The 22,346-nt window shown below is 48.8% G+C and overlaps 2 protein-coding genes across 15 annotated transcripts in view; one reads left to right on the forward strand and one right to left on the reverse strand.

Moving 5' to 3' along the window:
* LOC120373703 (paired amphipathic helix protein Sin3a) overlaps positions 1-19,586 on the forward strand; it is a 71,886-nt gene extending 52,300 nt beyond the window's left edge. For 6 of the 8 annotated variants that reach the window (XM_039492470.1, XM_039492469.1, XM_039492467.1 and 3 more), the window contains exons 14-21: positions 103-286; positions 843-1,416; positions 3,142-3,311; positions 5,639-5,812; positions 7,069-7,161; positions 7,566-7,660; positions 8,234-8,459; positions 18,608-19,586. In XM_039492470.1, coding sequence (XP_039348404.1) covers positions 103-286; positions 843-1,416; positions 3,142-3,311; positions 5,639-5,812; positions 7,069-7,161; positions 7,566-7,660; positions 8,234-8,459; positions 18,608-18,838 — 1,747 coding nt within the window. In that variant the 3' untranslated portion in view covers positions 18,839-19,586. The remainder of the gene's footprint in view (positions 1-102; positions 287-842; positions 1,417-3,141; positions 3,312-5,638; positions 5,813-7,068; positions 7,162-7,565; positions 7,661-8,233; positions 8,460-18,607) is intronic. The other 2 variants (XM_039492473.1, XM_039492474.1) reach the window with 2 other exon arrangements.
* The window catches only part of LOC120373702 (maestro heat-like repeat-containing protein family member 1), a 65,311-nt gene continuing 47,532 nt past the window's right edge, over positions 4,568-22,346 (reverse strand). For 5 of the 7 annotated variants that reach the window (XM_039492463.1, XM_039492462.1, XM_039492465.1 and 2 more), the window contains one exon: positions 21,399-21,790. In XM_039492463.1, coding sequence (XP_039348397.1) covers positions 21,702-21,790 — 89 coding nt within the window. In that variant the 3' untranslated portion in view covers positions 21,399-21,701. Of the gene's footprint in view, positions 4,623-21,385; positions 21,791-22,346 lie in introns of those variants that run through there. The other 2 variants (XR_005585655.1, XM_039492461.1) reach the window with 2 other exon arrangements.

A 22,346-nucleotide genomic window follows, 5' to 3' on the forward strand; every position in this document is an offset into this window, starting at 1 on the left:
TCTGAAAGGTTGCTGCCCCCTGATCTAGGTTTTTATCCTACACCCATCAATGTGGTATCTTAGCATCTCTTAGCTCCTCTTCTGTTTTTTGTTGCTGCTAAGATTAAAAATGAAAGAAGAAGAGTGGCGAGAAGCCCAGAGAGGATTCAACAAGGTCTGGAGGGAGCAGAATGAGAAATATTACCTGAAATCCCTGGATCACCAGGGCATCAACTTCAAACAGAATGACACCAAGGTCCTGAGGTCAAAGAGCCTCCTCAATGAGATTGAGAGCATCTACGATGAGGTAAGGTGGTCACTGATAGTGTCATTTTATCAGCTGTCTGGCTCTGAGCATGTGCTGTCACCTTCTCTCCACCACCACCCATCCATGTTTGCCAGGCTATATTAATAGTGTAGCATTTGTATCCCTCTAGGCCATTCATGGTCACCAGTTTCAGGGGGAAGGAGAGAATGCAGGCTGCTTGCCTGGTCATGGTAGGTAGTGGTGGCTGCTGCTACAGAGTGACTGAGTTAGCACTTGAGGGAACTGATGACTTACCTTTTGGCAACAGAGATCCTGCTGTGGTAAGAGCCGCAGGTTTGGGAAGGGAAGAGATATAACAGAAGGAGATGTGGAGTGTGTGCGTGCACCTATGTAATATGTGTAGGCCCTTGACATCAAAACTTGGGTTGTTGTGATGGATAATGTGAACTCTGGTCCTTCCCCCATAGGGCTTGGGGTTGTCATGAGAGCGGAAATCCAGTTCACTGCCAGTGCTTTGTACTAGGGTCTTAAAAACATGGTAAGTTGCATATGTGAGACTCACCCATGCTCTGTGTATTTGTTCTTCCTCCCTCAGAGGCAAGAGCAGGCATCAGAAGATAATGCTGGAGTTCCCATAGGCCCACACCTGTCACTAGGCTATGAGGACAAGCAAATCCTGGAGGATGCTGCTTCTCTTATCATCCACCACGTGAAACGGCAGACAGGAATTCAGAAAGAGGACAAGTACAAAATCAAGCAGATCATGTACCATTTCATTCCGGACCTGCTGTTTGCTCAGCGGGGCGAGCTCTCCGACGTGGAGGAGGAAGAAGAGGAGGAAATGGATGTGGATGAAGCCACTGGGGCTGCGAAAAAGCACAACGGAGTTGGGGGCAGCCCCCCTAAAGCCAAGCTGCTGTTCAGCAACACAGCAGCCCAGAAGCTACGAGGGGTGGATGAAGTGTACAACCTCTTCTATGTCAACAACAACTGGTACATCTTCATGCGGCTTCACCAGATCCTGTGCTTGCGGCTGCTGAGGATTTGCACCCAGGCCGAGCGGCAAATCGAAGAGGAGAACCGGGAAAGGGAGTGGGAGCGGGAAGTGCTAGGCATAAAACGAGACAAGAGTGACAGCCCAGCAATTCAGCTGCGATTGAAAGAGCCCAGTGAGTGTTCTCTTCCATGGGTCTGAGTAGGGGAGGGCAATTGCGACAGGTGCTTTAATTTGCATTGTGTGGATCTGGTACTTGATCTGTTTCCTGGTGTCTTGAGGAATCTGTGTTCCTCCCCCTCACCTGCCTTTAGGTCTTGTCTCTGTAAAATCCGGTACCTGCATTTTGGTAGTTTCCAAAAGGTGAAATATAAGGCTGCTGGTGGGCACTGAATGTAGCACAGCATGTTATCCAGGAGGAGATCTCTAGACCTGACCCTGGGACTTGGAGCATCCTACTTCATGGGGCTGTGGGGGAGAGGCGTGGTATTTTGTATTGCTTTACCACTCCTTGCCAGCTGAATTTCTTAATTTTGGATTGTGCTCTTTTTCTACCTCATGAATTTACAAGTTGGATAAAAATCTTCTCTGGCCTCAAGCTTGTTATAAAATGTCTCAGTGGAGGAGTCAGCCCCTGGCAATTGACAGTCAGTTTTGGCTCTGATATTAAGAAGTGTGGGTTCTTTTAAACTGGTGTTCAAATGATTTACTGACTAAAGAAAGCAGGGCAGGGCAAACCCAAGTCTAGGCAGTTGTATGTAGATCAGTAAAGAGCCTCCTTGATCTTCCATTTTCTGTTACAATGTCAGTGTGATCTGAGTGGTCTCAGGAAATGTATGTATTTAGAATTCTCCAAGGGATGGTTTCCTTAGTGGTGATAATGCTACAGTACTAAACTGCCTATGGCTGCCTGTTTCCTGCCATCTAAAACCAGAGTAAAGTAGCTAATTTGGATTAAAGCAAAGGAGGACGTGTGGACAGTCTCTGTTGGCCTTGAGGGATGCAGAGGTGTTTGAACCTATAACAATTAAAAAAACAAAACAAAACAGAAAACACACAGAACTTCTCAAATTCCCTTTAAAATGGCATTGTTCCTTAACCAGTATTTTTTCAAAAACTTTATTTTCATCTTCCCTTGATGCCTATACCACAGTGATGAGTGTTAGTTCAAAACTGGGTGTACCCTGAATGGCTTTTTTCATTTTCCTCCCCATTTTGCTATGTTTCTGCTACAGCCCACAAAACCTTTTAGAAGCTACATTTGGCACATTCAGCTTGGAAAGGCGGTAACTGCCCATGTAGCTTGCTGGATAAGATGCTGGAGAAACAGGAAACCTGGTTTCTGGTCCAAGCTCTGCTACTTAGTTACTATGTGACCTCGGGCAAGTTGTTTCCTTCAACTCCCTTGATCTCTATTTTACTTTCTTCAAGGCGGGGACTCGGTGGTTATGTGTCTGAATGGTGCCAAGCACAGAGGGGTCCCAGATATAGTTTGGGACCTCTGGGTGCTACTGAAATACAAGTTAATAATAATGTGCAATGGGTATATTTCATAAGAGCCTTAGGACATATCTGCATTCATATTTTTTTGGTGAAGTCTCTGCTGTAATGGTGTGCATAATGGTGTTTTGGTAGCAAGAACCTCTTTAGTTCTGAGAATTTTACTACCTCTGCCCTCCGTGAGGCCTCTGATTGGTTACAAACCTGGCATTAATTTAAAAAGCTCTCATTTAAAGTCTTACAACGTGTCCCTCATTTTATAGACCATTCTGGTAATTCATCAGTTTGTCTGAGACCTTCAACATGAGGCCCTTTTGCTCCCAGAACTCATAGTGGCCCTTAGGAACTGCCTTTGAGGGGTGTTACAATGTAGTTCATGTTGCACCTTCTCTTCCTCTAGTGGATATTGATGTGGAGGATTACTACCCAGCTTTCCTGGATATGGTGCGGAACCTGCTAGATGGCAACATGGATTCGTCCCAGTATGAGGATTCCCTGCGTGAGATGTTCACCATTCATGCCTACATCGCCTTTACCATGGACAAGCTGATCCAGAGCATTGTTAGACAGGTGACTTGCAGCATACTGCCGGGGAAGGGAAGGGTGGTGTCCAGGTGATAAAGAGGAAGTAGCTGATGCTTTCCTACAAAAGAGCTCTCCCCAAGGTTTAAAGGAAGCTTGGGAATATTGAATGTATTTGTGTGATGTATTTCAGAGCGGAGGAGAGAACAGCAGGGGTTTCCTCCTGTGTCTCTAACATATTTCTGGAGATGGGGGAGGATACGTGTTAGTGTATTTAAGTGATGAGGCTCAACAAGGAGTGTACAGATATTTAGGTTACCCAGCTACCTGTGGTGCTTTGTCTTCCCTCTTCAGCTTCTTCAAAGGTACATGTATCTGGCATAACACTTCCCCAAGTAGTGTTGCTTTAACAAATAAATTGCTATATTAAGTGTGCTTAACACTATTTAAAATGCCCGTTTTTGAAGATTTGTAAACCTATAAAAAGCAAAAAGTTTGAATATTCAGAGAGAGAGAATTTTGTTTAAAATACACGTCTGTCTTGAGGGCAGGAATAACATGAGCCCAGAGGATTTTTTTCAGACTGTAGCATGTGCCTGAAATCATAAGAACATAAGAATGGCCATACTGGGTCAGACCAAAGGTCCATCTGTCCCATTATCCTGTCTTCCGACAGTGGCCAATGCCAGATGCTTCAGAGGGAATGAACAGAACCAGGTCCTCATCAAGTGATCCAATAATCAGGGGGATTATAGTAAAGCTTCTCATTCAGAAAGATAGTGCCGCTAGCACTGTGTTGTAGTAAGTGGTCCACCTAGTGTGTGACTGTAATACACTCCTCAGGTATGTTCAAGCCTCATTCTTAAGGCAGGTTTTAGAGGAGTAGCCATGTTAGTCTGTATCAGTAAAAACAACTAGGAGTCCTTGTGGCATGTTAGAGACTAACCGATTTATTTGGGCATAAGCTTTCGTGGGCTATAACCCAATTCATCAGCTGCATGGAGTGGAAAATACAGTAAGCAGGTGTAAATATACAGCACGTGAAAAGACGGGAGTTGCCTGACCAAGTGCAGACTGTCCTCAGCTATCCAAGAGGTGCCTAGTATCAGATGGGCCCACATTTGAAGTGTTCTCTTGCTCTTAGAAAACCTGAAGCATTTGTAAACACAAGAACCAAAACTGTCAGGACTCCTGGAAAAGGTTCTGTATTTCTTTTGAATAACAATTTCCTTCTGGATTTCATACACGCTGGCTGGCTCTTGAAGCTGGTATATTGGGTGATTTCAGCTGCTAGTTGTCACATGAACTCTATAAGCCTGTGTCAACTCTCACATGCTGGCTACCTCGATGATCCCATTTCTATGGAGAATTGTTAAGCACAAATTAGAGTCGGAAGACAGGGCTAAAAACAAGTTCTTAGTTTCAGTTTTGACAGGAAATTGGCAGCCAGATGGCTCTTTATTTAAATTTGGGAATATAATTAATAATTAGAATTTCATTTAATTATTTTTAATTTTCCCTGCACCAACAACCAATCAACCTTTGGATTTGGTGTAGTGATTTCATGGCAAGAGAACTGCCTAACAAGCCCTTCCCACGTACCTCGATGGTCTAAATCTTTGCCAGCTGTCAGGCATTTCCTTCATAATGCTCACGTAACAGTTATTAATCCATAGTTACTTTGTATGTGTAACTGTACTTTGCCAGCATCATTATTTATTTTAAAGGACACAATGTTTTCCAATGGGTGTAGTAGTAATTCACAATAGAAGAGGCTACCATGTTCGTAACCTAAATAATTGTTTTTTTTAGTTTTATTACTTAGATGGCTAGAATTTTTTGTTGTTGTTGTTGCGGTTTGACCAGACAGAGGTTTGAAGCAGGAATTTTTAAGGGTATGTTCATTTCTAATCTGCATTGATGGACATATTCTTTAGCTGGTTCTGAGACTTGCATGGTGCATAGTGGAGAAGAACTGGAAATCTGACCAATTCTGCCACAGCGTGTATGTATGCAGGGGAGATAAAATAGTTTCCCTCTCATCAATTATAGCTTTTGACATAAGTGCTTGCATGCAAACATGCAAGTCTAGAAGTGCAGGCAAATGATGAAGGCTCAGCTTTGCTTGTGTTGATTAATGTCAAACTCTGCTTGATGCCACATGAAGAAGTTTATTTTGGAGACTTTCTTAGTGTTCTGTTTTGTCTGCGGCCTGATTGCAGAAGGCAGGTTGTCCATACTGCACACTAGTGCAAAGCCCTCTGACTGATTTGGGGTGGGGAAAGGGGGCTATTGCAGTATACAGTGCACTGAGTCCAGAGGCATTTAAAACCCTCTTCCCTAAGTCCTCTTCTCCGTGTCCTTCCTGCTCCCAGCTTCAGCACATAGTGAGCGATGAGATCTGCGTGCAGGTGACAGACCTTTACCTATCGGAGAATAGCAACGGAGCTACCGGAGGCCTGCTGTCCTCACAGTCAACTCGGGCCCTTGGGGAGGCCACGTACCAGCGCAAAGCCGAGCAGCTCATGTCAGATGAGAACTGTTTCAAGGTAATAACCATATCTGCCTGCACTGATGCTTGGAGGAGGACTCCTGGAGGAGCGTGCAGAGTGAGGAGGGGAAGTACGAAGGCTCGCTGAGAATGGGCTCATGTTTTCATTTTACGTAACTATCCAAATATGTTAAGAACCTCTGGACACCTGTGCACTCTGCAGCTGTCCTAGAGATTGACAGGGCGATCTGATTGTCCCTTCTAGCCTGGTGGAGCTGCTGAAGACCTGGTCTGTGACTGTTGGTCTTAATATAGCCCTTGGCGGGGCTGGCATAAATCCAGATGGGAACTGTAGAATGAACAGAAAAAACAGATAAATATTTCTAGAAAGAGCTCCTCGGAAATGGGACATTTGCAAGGAAGATGGAAAAATATGTATCCTGAAGTAAAGCTGGGATTTCTCCCTGTGTTTCTCAGTGTCTCAAAGCCAGAGTAATACTGTATTGCTTGATTGCCGTCACTAGGCTTTTAATCTCTCTCCCTCCCTCCCTCCCCTGGAGTGGGTCACTGAAGCTTTCCACCTTTTTCTCCATCTCATCCATTGTAGACTGTAACGGTCTCTTACTAATATTTATCACCTATGCATTAAATAAACCTGACTCACAGTTGAAATCAAATTCATACTTCTCGTCACTGTGAAATCAGAAGCGGCCAGGCCCATCTTTAACTAGTGAAATTCATTGATAATGGCTTTGATATTTATAGGGTGTCTCTGTTTTCCCATTGAGAGTCTCAAAATAAGCAGGGAAGCAAAGAATTGAAACTGCACAAATTGATCAGAAAACAGCATGCTGCTAAAAGGAGTCCAGCTCCTTGCTTTGCCTTTATAAACATCCCAATTTCAAGCAAACTTTGTGGGTAACAGAGATTTTGTCTGATTGTTAATAAAATACCAATTGTTCACTGCAGCAGTTCATGCTTTTCTCTTCCACCTCTCTTTAAGTATGTCATGGTTCTCTATCCTGGAATTCTCTTCTGCCCATATATGTAGAATAATTTCTTCATCCTTTTACCCTCTGTTAGATTAGCTCCTTAGTGATCTAGAACTTTCCACTCATTGTCAAAACTCCTTCTGTGTTCAGATTGTGTAACTGGGGCTAGTATCCCCCCGTTGTTCCCAGCAAAGTGGAAGGCACAGGATTATGCTGGATAGTTGCATGAAGTTCATTGGATTCTCCCCTTTTCCCTGGTGGAAAGGGATTTATTTTTCTGAATCATTTGTTACTAAGTCCCCTTCCGCATTCTGCTTTGTAGCTGATGTTCATTCACAGCAGAGGCCAGGTCCAATTAACCATCGAGCTGCTGGACACCGAAGAGGAGAACTCAGATGACCCTGTAGAGGCAGAGGTAAGAGCCGATTGTCCTCGGAGTTCAGCTGCAGCTATTAAGCATGTAAAGTTTAAACAGGGGTATAACTGGATGAAGATGGCAGAGCTGTCAGTGTTTCAGATGCTGTAGTTTATGAGCTGCTTCTAGTCCTGTGGACACATTCATTATGTGAGACAGTGCACTCAATGAATTGGGTTGAACAAGCCTTGTTGGCATCTCTTATTAACAATTTAAAAAACCAGACAGTATAGGTGCATGTCCGTCCATGGCGGGAGAGTGAGTGGGACCTGTGTGAAATATATGGAGTCTCCAAAGATTGCTTTTCTTTCATCCACTTCCAACCAAACCCCTTCAGAATTGGGTTTGAATTGTTTGATTTGGCAGATGTTGATTAACCCCTTGTGTTCTGTGCCCAATTTCAGCGTTGGTCAGACTATGTAGAGCGGTACGTCAACTCTGATTCTACCTCTCCCGAACTTCGGGAACACCTGGCCCAGAAACCGGTTTTCCTGCCCAGGTGAGTGAACAAGCTGTGGCTGTGAGAAGTGACACACAGGCCAGAAGTACCCATGTCAGCAGAGGGAGAAAATCTTACTCCGTCACAGTGTTGGCTGTTGCAGTCTCTTGTTTGTTTTTAGTACTCTGCCACTTTAGAAGACATTAACCTGGGAGTAGCATATAGAGACACAGTGCTGCTGTTTATTCCAAGAGCCCACCCTGGGCTCCTGCTCTCCAGTGACTGAGAGAGGGCATAGAGAGAGGCGGCAGGGAGGTCAGAGGTTTGGGGAGTCACCAGCCCCAGTTTTTGGCAATCCTGCTTTTGCTTGCAGTTGCTGTCTACCTGAGTGCGGGAGGTGCTGAGTCAGTGCTTTTCACTAGCAGGGAGTTGGTTGCGAAATAGCTGTGAAAGGCCCCCACTCTCTGTAAACAGCTGAGATCAGTGGGTTGGCTTATGGTAGGCACATGAGCCTAAAGGACTTTAATTTGTGACCATTCCATTCTGAGCAATACTTTGGGTTCCGAAGGGCTGGCCTGGAGCCACCAGATACGTCCAGCCTAGTGGGCAGAGGATGAGCACTAATCCCAGCAGGGATTCTCTGGTTTACAGGAACCTGAGGCGGATCCGTAAGTGTCAGCGTGGTCGGGAGCAGCAGGAGAAGGAAGGGAAGGAGGGAAACAGTAAGAAGTCCATGGAGAATGTGGAGAGCTTGGACAAGCTGGAGTGTAAATTCAAACTGAACTCCTATAAGATGGTGTACGTGATCAAATCGGAGGATTACATGTACAGGAGGACCGCTCTGCTGCGTGCTCAGCAGGTAGGAGTTGAGTGAAAGGAATGGGATGAGCAGCTGGTGTTTCCCCGAACCTCTTGCTCCCAAAGGGCGTCTGGGGAGAGTCAGAGAACGTTTCTGGGGTGGGAGGGGGGTTGTTCTCCTGTAACATTTAACACTCTTCATATTGCTTTGAGGACGGGACATGACATGGTTTCGTCCACTGGACTCTGTAAACTTCCTCTGAATGCTCCTGAGATGTAACCCTCCCTTTCCTCCCCTTCCATTTCCCAAATTCTCCTGTTAGAGTAGGCAGCTGTTAGCATCCTTTTACTCGTCGGTTTCTTGCCTAGGGGCACCTCACATTGGTTGCTAACCCCCTTGTCGGGGTGGGCCTAAAAAGGGGGATAGCAAAGAACTGAAATGCTGAAAAGCTGATGTGTTCTGACATTGCCCTCCAAGCTCATCTCATCAAGGAGCTGTGCCTTGTCCCTGCAGTCACTGAGAGTGGGAGTCTAGGGTTGCTCCCGGGCAGCGGAGCACTGCAAATGAATATACCAGCTGCTTGAAAGCGCTGGGTCTGTGACTAGGATAGCCGCAGTGATGTCAAAGTTACAGAAAGGTCCAAGGTGCATAAAAATTGGAAGACTTTTTTAAAAATTAAATAAAATCCTTTTTTAAAAATTTTTGTTACTTATAAGTTTTTCTTTTTGAAAATGAGCCAGTTTAAAATGAAATCAGAATTTAATACAAAATATGTTGAGGCCTAAACTTAGAAGATTAAAATAAGACATTTAAATAACAAATAAATATGCTGAATCCATGACCCTCTCTTAAAAACAAAAAAACCACTTTGAATTAAAGGCTTCTTTTCTATATAAAGAAAGTCAGGGAAGGCATCTAACTTTTGAGGTCAAGTTTCAAAAATATGGTACAATTGGTTAGCCTAGGTAATTTAGGAGATTGTCTTCTTTTCAAGAGACATAGGCGAGACTGGAAATTTAAGCCCCAGTTACTTTCACTTAGGCATATTTGAAAATTTTCCCAGACCAGCCTGAAATGATCAGTTTAATTCACTGATCCCTCTATTTAATAAATTATTTAATTGTCAATGTGAAGCATCTTGTGATAAATGTTTTAGACACAAACTTCTCTTAAGGTTGTCTTGTCTAATACAAATACATTTTATATACTGTTTTGTTTGTTTAAATTCCAGTGACTCTTCTAAAGCAGCTTGACACAAAATCTGAGCAAAAAGTTAATTATCTAGTAAATAAGCAATATATCATTCACCATTTTCTAACATACTAAAAGTGTTTGGTTAATAAGAATCTGAAACTATTAAGCTATATAATTGCTTAAATGTATATAGTTATGGTGTACACTTCTAGGTAGCAAACAGATGTACCGAATCTGCCGTAAAGTGTCTATTTAGTTGTACGTCAAGGAGTTTTAATAGTTATATCAACTAATGAGAGCAACAAAGAATCCTGTGGCACCTTATAGACTAACAGACGTTTTGCAGCATGAGCTTTCGTGGGTGAATACCCACTTCTTCGGATGCAAGTGGTGGAAATTTCCAGGGGCAGGTTTATATATGCAAGCAAGAAGCAAGCTAGAGATAACAAGGTTAGTTCAATCAGGGAGGATGAGGCCCTGTTCTAGCAGTTGAGTGAAAACCAAGGGAGGAGAAACTGGTTCTGTAATTGGCAAGCCATTCACAGTCTTTGTTTAATCCTGAGCTGATGGTGTCAAATTTGCAGATGAACTGGAGCTCAGCAGTTTCTCTTTGAAGTCTGGTCCTGAAGTTTTTTTGCTGCAGGATGGCCACCTTAAGATCTGCTATTGTGTGGCCAGGGAGGTTGAAGTGTTCTCCTACAGGTTTTTGTATATTGCCATTCCTAATATCTGATTTGTGTCCATTTATCCTTTTCCTTAGAGACTGTCCAGTTTGGCCGATGTACATAGCAGAGGGGCATTGCTGGCATATGATGGCATATATTACATTGGTGGACGTGCAGGTGAATGAACCGGTGATGGTGTGGCTGATCTGGTTAGGTCCTGTGATGGTGTTGCTGGTGTAGATATGTGGGCAGAGTTGGCATCGAGGTTTGTTGCATGGGTTGGTTCCTGAGCTAGAGTTACTATGGTGCGGTGTGCAGTTACTGGTGAGAATATGCTTCAGGTTGGCAGGTTGTCTGTGGGCAAGGACTGGCCTGCCACCCAAGGCCTGTGAAAGTGTGGGATCATTCTCCAGGATGGGCCTTGGGTGGCAGGCCAGTCCTCGCCCACAGACAACCTGCCAACCTGAAGCATATTCTCACCAGTAACTGCACACCGCACCATAGTAACTCTAGCTCAGGAACCAACCCATGCAACAAACCTCGATGCCAACTCTGCCCACATATCTACACCAGCAACACCATCACAGGACCTAACCAGATCAGCCACACCATCACCGGGTCATTCACCTGCACGTCCACCAATGTAATATATGCCATCATATGCCAGCAATGCCCCTCTGCTATGTACATCGGCCAAACTGGACAGTCTCTAAGGAAAAGGATAAATGGACACAAATCAGACATTAGGAATGGCAATATACAAAAACCTGCAGGAGAACACTTCAACCTCCCTGGCCACACAATAGCAGATCTTAAGGTGGCCATCCTGCAGCAAAAAAACTTCAGGACCAGACTTCAAAGAGAAACTGCTGAGCTCCAGTTCATCTGCAAATTTGACACCATCAGCTCAGGATTAAACAAAGACTGTGAATGGCTTGCCAATTACAGAACCAGTTTCTCCTCCCTTGGTTTTCACACCTCAACTGCTAGAACAGGGCCTCATCCTCCCTGATTGAACTAACCTTGTTATCTCTAGCTTGCTTCTTGCTTGCATATATAAACCTGCCCCTGGACATTTCCACCACTTGCATCCGAAGAAGTGGGTATTCACCCACGAAAGCTCATGCTGCAAAACGTCTGTTAGTCTATAAGGTGCCACAGGATTCTTTGTTGCTCTTACAGATCCAGACTAACACGGCTACCCCTCTGATAATCAACTAATGAGTGCATCTTACTTTAAAAAATAGCTGAAATACAAATGGAAAAGCTGATTTAAATCAGTCCCCCCTGGAAATGTCACAATGCACATTTTCCCAGGACTCAGAAGTTCTGGTTGTAACAGAATAGCACAGCGATGGTAATATGTATAGTAGTTACTGGGACTGACCACTGTAATTAAGTCGGTGTTAAACTTCAACTAACCCTTTATAAATTACTCATAACTTTACTGAGATTCCTTTTTGGTTTGCAATTTCTTAGGCTCTGTTTCAGTCTCAAAATAACTTTATTTTAGTGGGGTGCTGTGTGTATGTACGCATGTGCTGTGAGAGGTTGGGAACAAATATATCCATCTGAGCATCCTTCTCTTCTAATCTAGCTGGAATTCTTGCATGCACGTGAGACTGTTTCTGTATTGTTTTTTAATAAACACCTGCATTGAAGGCTGACTACAGTCTTGCATCACCTGATACTGCCATTAATCGGGGAAAAGATAGGAGAAGCTTAGCATTATTGCAGCATTAGGGTTATAATCAAGCAGTCACGTCAAAAACTTCTGGAAGTTACTTCTATTGAGTATTTAATTCTGCTCTGATGCCCATGTATTTTTGTGTGTCCCTGTTTTGCTCATTAACACAGTGTTGAATCCATGTATTAAAATATCCAGGATTTACACTGTGGCAGAGTTAACATTATAGTTCTTCTTCGAGTGATTGCTCCTATCCATTCCATGTAGGTGTGCGCGCCGCGCGTGCACGGCTCTTCGGAACATTTTTAGCCTAGCAACTCCGGCGGGCCGGCTGGCGCCCCCTGGAGTGGCGCCGCCATGGCGGCGTATATATACCCCAGCCGGCCCGTCCGCTCCTCAGTTCCTTCTTTCCGCCCGTGACGGCTAGTAGGAACAGTGGAGTGCTCTCCTGTCCTCCACAGCTTAGCGTTCTCCCTTAGTTACTGTATATAGTTATCATAGTTGTTAAAGTTTCTTAATAGTTCTATAGTTAGTGGTATATTTCATTAGGGAGTTAGAGGGGTTAGCCCTCTTCTTCCGCCCCGGTGCGGGCTTATGCCCGGACCGGCGGGTTTCAAGCCCTGCGCGGCTTGCCAGCGGTCTATGCCGGTCAGTGACCCGCACGACGCCTGCCTCCGCTGTCTCGGAGAGGCTCACCGGTCGGACAAGTGCCCCATTTGCGTCGCTTTTAAGCCTCGCCACGAGGAAGGAGCGGGACTCGCGATTGAAGCAACTCCTCATGGAGTCGGCCCTCCAACCTCGGCACCAGCACGGCGGCGCCAAAGACTGCCTTGACTAGCGGCGCGCCGGCCGCTAACCGCCCGGTGCGAGGAGGCAGCTCGGCACCCGGCACCGAAGACCCGGCACCGCTCCGTCTCCCCGGGAAAGAAGCGCAAAGTGCCGAAGACGGTCTCGGACAAGCAAAAGAGACCGTTAGCCCAGCCGCCTCCGACCGTAACGGTGCAGGCTGAGGCTGTGCACAAAAGCGTGCACCGTGTCGTCGACTCGGCGCCGCCAAGGCCGTCGAGTCGACACCGCACAGCTCCCGGTGCCCACCGGCGAGAGCTGAGGCTGCCGTCCACGCCGAAGCATTCGCGACGGCAAGACATTTGTCGAGCTTACCGCTGATGCAAGCGCTCAGCGGCGGTGCTACGGTGCGGACTCTCAAGTCCATTGGGAAGCCACTTCCAATCGACCCCGTCCCCGGGCGCCCGAGCCGATCGCAGCACCGCCGCCAGGTCGCGGTCCCGTTCTCGCTCACGGCACCGCTCTCCACAGCGCCGGGCACGACGATCCACGTCACGACGTTCCCCGTCTCCTCGCCGGTCACAGTCCCGGTACCGCTCCCAGTCGCGGTACGGTCGCCTCCAGCGACGTTCCAAGTCCCGATCGCGAGTCGTCGGCACCGTAACAGGTCGGCTCCAGGCACCACGACAGGCGTCGAGACTCGCGTAGTCGCTCAGGCGCCGCCACACGCGGTCCAGATCTGCATCCGGCACCGTCGGTCGAGCTCCGGCACCGTCGTTCACGATCCCGACGCGCCCGGTCGAGCTCCGGGGCGCCGGTCGAGCTCGGCGCGCCCGGTCGAGCTCCGGCACGCGACGACGGCACCGTCCGCCCGGCACGCGAGGCCCTTTACTCCGGCACCGGATGCCCGCCCGGCCACCACCCGGCTCCTCCTGGCCATCAAGAGGCCCTCCGTCGCCTCCTGGGGGCAGCGCAGTTGACTTCGGGCGGGTCCTCCGCCAGAACATGGACCACAGCAATGGGGATTCTGGGTCCCTTGGGCGAACATGAACAGGGCCCCCTCCCGCGTCAACCAGGCTCTGTGCGGTCGGTACCGGTAGCCACTGTAAGCAGGCCACCTCCGTCCCCACTCCTCAGCTCGCGATCACGGCACGCGCGGGGCATGACGCGGTTCCGCGAACACGGTGCGGCACCGGAGGAGGTGCTACCGGGTCCGTCCTCATCCTCCTCCCCGATGAGGCGGTGGCAGGCGGCACCGTCGGAGCCCCGCCGATCGACCTCAAGACTCACCAGGACCTTCTTAGAAGGGTAGCTAAGGCCATCAACTTACCCGTGGAAGAAGTCCAGGAGGTCGAGACCCCATCACGGACGTGGTGGGGAGGGCGCACCCATCAGGGTAGCGCTCCCCTTCATCCGAACAATACAGAAAAACAATGCCGCTATCTGGCAGTCCCCCTCCTCCGTCCGCCTACAGCGCGGAGTCGAGAGAAAGTACTCGGTCCCCGAGGGCCTCGAATACCTGTATGTTCACCCGGCTCCGGACTCTCTAGTTGTCCAATCTGTCAATGACCGGGAGCGACACGGCCAGCCCGCTGCAGCGCCAAAAGCGAAGGAGTCCAAGCGCATGGACCTGTTAGGCCGAAAAATTTACTCAGCGGGCGGCCTCCAACTTCGTATCGCCAACCAAATGGCTTTGCTCTCCAGATATACATTCAACATCTTGGGCTGCCTAGCCAAATTCGCAGAGCTTACCCGCAGGATTCCGCCGGGAGTTCTCGGCACTGCTGGAGGAAGGAAAGCTGGCTTCCCGTACCTTAATTAAGGCAGCGGTAGACGCAGCGGACTCGGGGGCCAGGACCATAGCGTCAGGGGTAACCATGAGACGCATTGCATGGCTCCAGTCCTCTACTCTGCCGCCGGAGGTCCAGTACACGCTCCAGGACCTTCCTTTTGAGACGCAGGGTCTATTTTCAGAAAAGACTGATACCCGCATTCAAACCCTGAAAGGCGGCAGAGTGGCGATCCGCACATTAGGGATGCATCGCCGGCCACCCAAAGCGTCCTTTCCGACAGCAACCTTATCGCCCCTTCCAATACAACAGGCCTCGCCCGCCTAACAATCGGCGCTCGGCCCCCTTCCGCCGCAGACCATCGGGCGGACGGCGGAACCAAAGCCAGGGATCGTCCAAGGCCCCTCAGGGCCCAAAGTCGGCCTTTTGACGGGACGCCCGAGGGCCGCTCACCTCTCTCCGATCAGGATCCACCCCTTCTGTTTTCCGATCGCCTTTCCCGCTTCCTTCGGCGTGGTCATCTGTAACTTCAGACAGCTGGGTCCTCAGCACGGTCCAGTCGGCTACCGCCTACAGTTCATTTCGCCCCCTCCCTCCCACCCACCCTCCCTGTCCCTCCTCAGGACCCCTCTCCTGAGCAAGTCCTCTTGCAGGAGGTCCAGTTTCTGTTGAGCGTGGGTGCCATCGAGGAGGTGCCTCCCAGCAGGCGAGGCAGGGGATTCTATTCCAGATACTTCCTCATCCCCAAGGCGAAAGGAGGCCTTCGTCCCATCTTAGACCTCCGCGAGCTCAACAGATACCTGTGCAAGCTCAAGTTTCGGATGGTGACCTTGGGGTCCATTATCCCTTCCCTGGATCCTGGAGACTGGTTTGCTGCCCTCGACATGAGGGATGCCTACTTTCATGTGGCAATCTACCCCCCCCACAGACGCTTCCTGCGCTTCCTGGTCAACGGAGCGCATTACCAGTTCGCAGTGCTCCCCTTGGCCTCTCCACGCGCCGAGGTATTCACCAAGTGCATGGCGGTCGTCGCGCAGCCCTCCGCCGTCGCCGCATCCACGTCTACCCATATCTCGACGACTGGCTGATTCGGGCGCTCCCAAGCACTGGTGGCGAATCAAGTAACCGAGATTCTACATCTGTTCCGGTCTCTCGGCCTCCTTGTCAACACCGAGAAGTCCCTCCTAGTTCCAGCACAAAGAGTGGAGTTCATAGGAGCGGTCCTAGACTCCAATCTGGCCAGAGCGTGCCTACCTCGCACTCGGCACGAGACGTTGGCCTCCCTCATTCGGGCACTGCAGGCTTTTCCGACAACAACGGTGCGATCCTGCCTCCGCCTCCTCGGTCACATGGCAGCGTCCACATTCGTGACTGCGCACGCCAGACTCCGACTTCGCCCGTTCCAAATGTGGCTGGCGTCGGTGTACCGCCCTCATCGCGACCCCCTAGACATGGTAGTGACGGTGGTAGAGCCCGCTCTCCAGAGTCTCACTTGGTGGCTGGACTCAGAAACGGTCTGCGAGGGAGTTCCGTTCCGCCCGCCTCGCCCATCAATCACCCTGACGACGGACGCCTCGGCGCTCGGCTGGGGGGCTCACGTAGGAGACCAACACACCCAGGGTCTCTGGTCACCCCAGGAGCTCTCCCTCCATATCAATGTCCGAGAGCTGAGAGCAATCCGCTTAGCTTGTCTCGCCTTTCGGGCTCACCTGCAGAACCGCTGTGTAGCGGTCTACACTGACAACACCACAGCCATGTTTTATGTCAACAGGCAGGGCGGAGCGCGGTCCTCTCCTCTTTGCAACGAGGCGTTGCTCCTCTGGGATTTCTGTGTAGCCCATTCGATTCGCCTCGGCGTTTTTCTGCGGGCGCAGAACACGTTGGCCGACCGCCTCAGCAGGTCCTTCGCCTCTCACGAGTGGTCCCTTCGCCCAGATGTGGCTTATTCCATCTTCCAGAGGTGGGGCTTTCCCCAGATAGACCTCTTTGCTTCCCGGACCAACCGCAAATGCCACAGGTTCTGCTCCTTCCAAGGCCAAGCTCCAGGATCCCTCTCAGATGCGTTTCTCCGGTCATGGACGGAGCCTCTTCTCTACGCGTTTCCTCCGTTTCCGCTCGTCCACCGAGTGTTGCTCAAGATCCGGAGAGACAGAGCCCGCATCATACTCGTCGCTCCGGCCTGGCCGAGACAGCATTGGTATACCCTGCTGCTCGAGTTGTCGGCTCGGGAACCCATTCCCCTCCGCTGTGGCGGACCTCATAACCCAGGACCTCGGCAGGCCGTCACCCGAACCTGCAATCGCTGCATCTCACAGCTTGGTTCCTGAGTGGTTGACCGGCGCAGAGAGACATTGCTCGCAGCGGTGCAGCAAGTGCTGCTTGAAAGCAGAAAACCTTCAACGCGAACTACTTACCTCGCCAAGTGGAAGCGCTTTGCTCTCTGGTGCGACCAGGGAGATATCAACCCTTTCTCGGCCCCCATTCAGACTGTCCTCGACTACCTTTGGTACCTCAAAGGTCAAGGTCTTGCCATCTCGTCCCTCAGAGTGCACCTCGCAGCGCTGTCAGCATTTCGACCAGCTATAGGAGGTCGCTCGACCTTCTCCAACCCGATGGTGTCACGATTCCTTAAGGGGTTAGACCATCTATACCCGCAGGTGCGGCCTCCTGCTCCGACATGGGATCTTAACCTGGTCCTCGCCCAGCTCATGGACCCACCCTTCGAGCCCCTTGCTACCTGCTCTCTCCTCCATCTTACCTGTAAGACGGCCTTCCTCGTGGCGATCACGTCCGCCAGACGGGTCTCAGAGCTCCGCGCCCTGACGGCGGGCCCCCCATATACCGTTTTTCACAAGGACAAGGTGCAGCTTCGCCCACACCCGGCCTTCCTCCCCAAGGTGGTTTCGCCCTTCCATCTCAACCAGGAGATCTTCCTCCCGGTCTTCTTCCCAAAGCCGCATGCCTCACCTCGGGAACAGCAGCTACATACCCTCGACGTCCGCCGAGCGCTCGCGTTCTACATCGACCGCACGAAGCCCTTTCGGCGTTCGTCCCAGCTCTTTGTGGCGATAGCTGACCGCATGAAAGGCGAGCCAGTCTCCTCACAGCGGATTTCCTCCTGGGTGACGTCCTGCATCAGAACGTGTTACGAGCTTGCTCGCGTTCCCCCGTGCCGACTCACTGCCCACTCCACGAGGGCACATGCCTCATCGGCCGCTTTCCTGGCTCATGTCCCCATCCAGGACATCTGTAGAGCGGCCACCTGGTCTTCAGTCCATACCTTCGCTTCCCACTCTGGCGTTGGTGCAGCAGTCTAGAGACAGCGCAGCCTTCGGCTCTGCGGTCTTACACTCCGCCACGTCTCATTCCGACCCCACCGCCTAGGTAAGGCTTGGGAATCACCTACATGGAATGGATAGGAGCAATCACTCGAAGAAGAAAAGACGGTTACTCACCTGTAGTAACTGGTGTTCTTCGAGATGTGTTGCTCCTATCCATTCCAAACCCGCCCTCCTTCCCCACTGTCGGAATAGCCGGCAAGAAGGAACTGAGGAGCGGACGGGCCGGCTGGGGTATATATACGCCGCCATGGCGGCGCCACTCCAGGGGGCGCCAGCCGGCCCGCCGGAGTTGCTAGGCTAAAAATGTTCCGAAGAGCCGTGCACGCGCGGCGCGCACACCTACATGGAATGGATAGGAGCAACACATCTCGAAGAACACCAGTTACTACAGGTGAGTAACCGTCTTTTCCTACTTCAAATTAAAAAAATCATCAAATGTTTGTTGATGACTTCTGAGCACTTGATTTCACAGACTTAATTTTCATGAACATGAGGCTTTTGGGGATTTCCAGTTGGGGAATAAGGATGGCTGTGCCTGCTTGTTCAGACACTGCCTCCAATTTACTGAGGCTTTCCCTTGGTCAGTGGGCAAGGTCAGTGATTGTATTGCCAGTTCCCTGGCAGAGCCAAACATCCCAGATCTGTTGGCCTAGGGAAGTGGATTTGTTTTTGCTTTTAAGTGTTTTGTGATCCTGAATGTTGGTGGCTGTAGCCTTTTATTTTTTTGTCTCTCCCGTTTCTGTAGTCCCATGAAAGAGTGAGCAAGCGGCTGCACCAGCGGTTCCAAGCCTGGGTGGACAGATGGACCAAGGAGCATGTGACTCGGGAAATGGCAGCTGAGACAAACAAGTGGCTAATGGGAGAAGGGTTGGAGGGTTTGGTGCCCTGTACCACTACCTGTGATACAGAGACCCTGCACTTTGTGAGCATTAACAAGTACCGTGTCAAATACGGCACGATATTCAAGACACCGTAAAGTCCCTGAGTGAGGGAAGATCACGTGGTGTGTGTATGTGTGTGTGTATCAAGGAAAGGAGGAAGATGCCTTTCTCCCTTCACTGTGTATCTCCGTAACATGGCCAGTTGACTAGTGCGAAGCTGGTACAGTCTGTCACCAGCGGGATTCGGTTTAGGAAAACGAATCTCTACAAACCTAAGCTGGAACTGTTGCCAACAGGCCTCTGACTTCAGCGTGCACTGTGGAGGGAAGGACCCTTTTCAGAACTGAGTGATTCTAGAGAAATGCAGCTAGCTCGTACGCACCAGCAGTTTTGAGACTAACTCCTCAATGGCCTGAGCTTCAAGGGAAGAGAACTGGATGTTGCATACATCCTGACCGGAGTGGTGCATTTAAAGTTACATGCTCAGATATGTCGTGAAACCCAGAGGTGCCTATCACAACTGGATTCTCCTCTGTTAGGCTGCTGCAGGTTTGTCAGGATCTCACCTGGGGTCACCCATCTGTGCAGTCCAGCTGTCGAGAACACCATTTCCTGGATCTGACCCTCGACTCCTCCCTCCTTCACCCTGCTGGACTCCTGATTCAGCCAGTTCAGATTGGTCTGTCCTTTCTAGTGCCAGTTGGATTGTTTTGTACCTGCTTCTTTACTAGTCTTTCCTAGTGCCATGCACCAGCTTTTCACACACATACGCACACACAGCAGAAACAACACAATTTTAACATGTTCCCCTTCCTTTTTGTAAATAAATGTACATATTGTCAATTTTTTTTTGTTTTTTATTAAAGGAAGTTTGCTTGATGTGCTAGCATAACTGTACCAGCTTCTTGTGTACCATAGTACCAGGTGGCTTGAGAGTTAGTACCTACAAACAGACCTATGGAGACATTTATTACACTTTTTACCAAAGGGAGTTATCATTCTAGTGCTTTTGTGTGGAAACTTTTCTCTCCTTTCTTTTGTAAATAAAAATACGTCTTGGTTCTTATTGAGGAAGACACTCGCTCACCCACGGCCCTGTTCCTGTTCTGAAAGGCAACATGCAGCATGCAGTTTGCAGTGCGGAGAGGGGACATTTGACCATTTTATTATTGGCTTCACAATCTGAGGGGAGAAGGCGGAGGCAATGTGTGTGTTTTGTGGTGAACATGACCATGTTCTAAGCAGCCTGTTAAGATATATAAATATATATTATATAACTTTTAATTTTTTTATTATTTTTTTGGGTGGGTAATTTTTATCCACCTGGTCTTCCAGCTCAGAGAACCTTCGCTTTTGGGAAGTGTTGCTGAGCTACCTAGCTGGGGTTGATTGTGCTTATGTATTTTCCCTCTCAGTATTGGAGAAAACATCCTAAGTACCAAACCAGTATTTCATTAGAGCTGCTTTGTGTGTGTGTGTGTGTGTGTGTGTGTGTGTGTGTGTATAAGAGAGAGAGAAAGGCAAGGCGGGTAGGCTGTGTGATGCATTTCACTAGTGAAATCCACAAATGGGATATATATTTTTTTAAGCATAGATGTTTAGTGCTGGCATATATTTAAGCATTGGAAGATTTTGGTTTTCAGACAAGTTGGCATGGACTTCGTAAGCCACGACAGACCCAACTGCACTGTCTCTCCTCCTCAAAGGAGGCATCTTTTCCTTGCACAAAACAATGCTGCCAGTTGTGCCCGAACAGCTTCCGTTGTCTCAGCTGGAGAGCTGTGAATGCAGCTTTGCTGTTTTTCAAAGTCCACTTCTGAAATCTGTTCCAGGGATTTCAAGACAGCTGGTTTTCCCCCTCAGAACTGAGTTCTCTTACCTTCCCCGGCAGAGAGATGGAGAAATTGGGGGAGGGCAATCGCTCCAGCCTTTGTGCAGCCTGGGAGAGCAGAGTGGTGAAAATGCATGGCCTATAAGGGTCACTAGTCATTGGCAGCCAATGTACAGAGAGTAGTTCCAGCCATGGTGATGAATGGGAGCCTCCTATGGAGAGAGGAAAAGAGAGTAAAGAGCCCGTGGGGGAGTTTTCAGAGTTGGCCAGCAATAAATTACCTGTCCCATTTCTCCTCCTTTTGCTGTGTTCAGACAGGAAGGGGGTTTTATTGTGTCCTCTTCCATTTCAAAGGTTTTACACACACTCCCCTGCGCCTCACCCAACCCTCAGGTGTTTCTTTTCAATGTATGTTAAAGCTGATCTGGAAGTGGAAGTCTGGATAATTTAGACTTTGCCAGCTTGGAAGTAACAGCTGCTGCTGCTTTGTGGGTGTTTTGTCCAAAAGTCTGTGCCTGCATGTTGTTTGAGCGGAATGGGGTTAACATGGCGGGATTCCTGCTGTTCAAGGTACCCAGGAAAAAAACCCAATAAAACAAGGAGATCTCCTCCTGCAGCAGGGTATTCACCTACAGCTTTCATCCCTCCCGACGTCTGACTTCTGAGCTCCAAGCTCTGATCCCAGCCTGTACAATAGCAAAGATTTCTTTTTACTTTAAATTGCTTTTTGTATTCTGTAATGTGATCCTTGGCCACCTATCCATGTGATGATTTCTATACAAATGTTGTAAACTTGACTGTAGTGCAGTATTTCCATTAAAATATCAGGGCTAATCATTGTGTACAGAATCTTCTTCCTTCTTGATCATACACAATGAGATTTTGACACACACTCTCCAGAGGGAAGGGAGGAAGATGCATCTGAGGGAATCACTCCTTTAATAAAAACAGAATTAGAGTTGGTGGGAGAAGATAGTAAACCTGAAAGTTTGATCTCTGTTTAGGACACTCACAAATGACCAATGTTTGACTTACCCTTTAATTTATCTGCTAGGGTATCGCCTCTGGATTCCAGACACTAATTTGTAAGCAATTCCCAGTCCCTGTTCAGAGGTGTGAAACTCCCTTTATTTTGTAGCAGTTGCAACATTTTGTGTTGGTGGACAGACAATAATTAGCCACTTCTTCCCCTGGAGTTGGGAGGTCATCCCAGCTGCTATAGATCAGAACAAATAAGGACGTTATCAGCCCTGTAAATGTCAGTTCCACTAAAGCTGCTGGGGGAAGGGGTTGACCCCCCACCCCTTGAGTCAGTCTGGGAAATGGGATAATACAATTTACCAGCCAGTGGAAATGTCCAAAAAAAACCCAACTCTCTCCCTCCGTCTTGTTAGCAGCAGGGCTGTTAAATAACAAATCAATCCTTTTTGGTTCCTTAACACATTAACAGTTGTCTTTAGCCTGATTCTCTGTTGATTTAGAGCTGTCTTCAGCACTCCCTTTGCCTACATCCAGTGCTTCGAGGTTGAGGTCTATCACATCCACAGTCATGGTGTTTAGGCCACTAAACACGCAGCCACCCTGACGTGAACCTTGAATTTTTTTAGCCTCAGTGGTAACATTGCACTTTATATGGCTCGGTATTTTGTGGAACAGTTTAATAGTTTTTCCTCTCTGCTTTCTGTCTCTTGCCGTTGGGTGAGGAAGCCCCATGAGGTAATTGGGTTGTATAAATACACAGGTGGAACTACCAGAAAAGCTCAGCCAGCTGT

The sequence above is a fragment of the Mauremys reevesii genome, linkage group 10 (assembly GCF_016161935.1).
Source record: "Mauremys reevesii isolate NIE-2019 linkage group 10, ASM1616193v1, whole genome shotgun sequence".
Taxonomy (NCBI): Eukaryota; Metazoa; Chordata; order Testudines; family Geoemydidae; genus Mauremys; species Mauremys reevesii.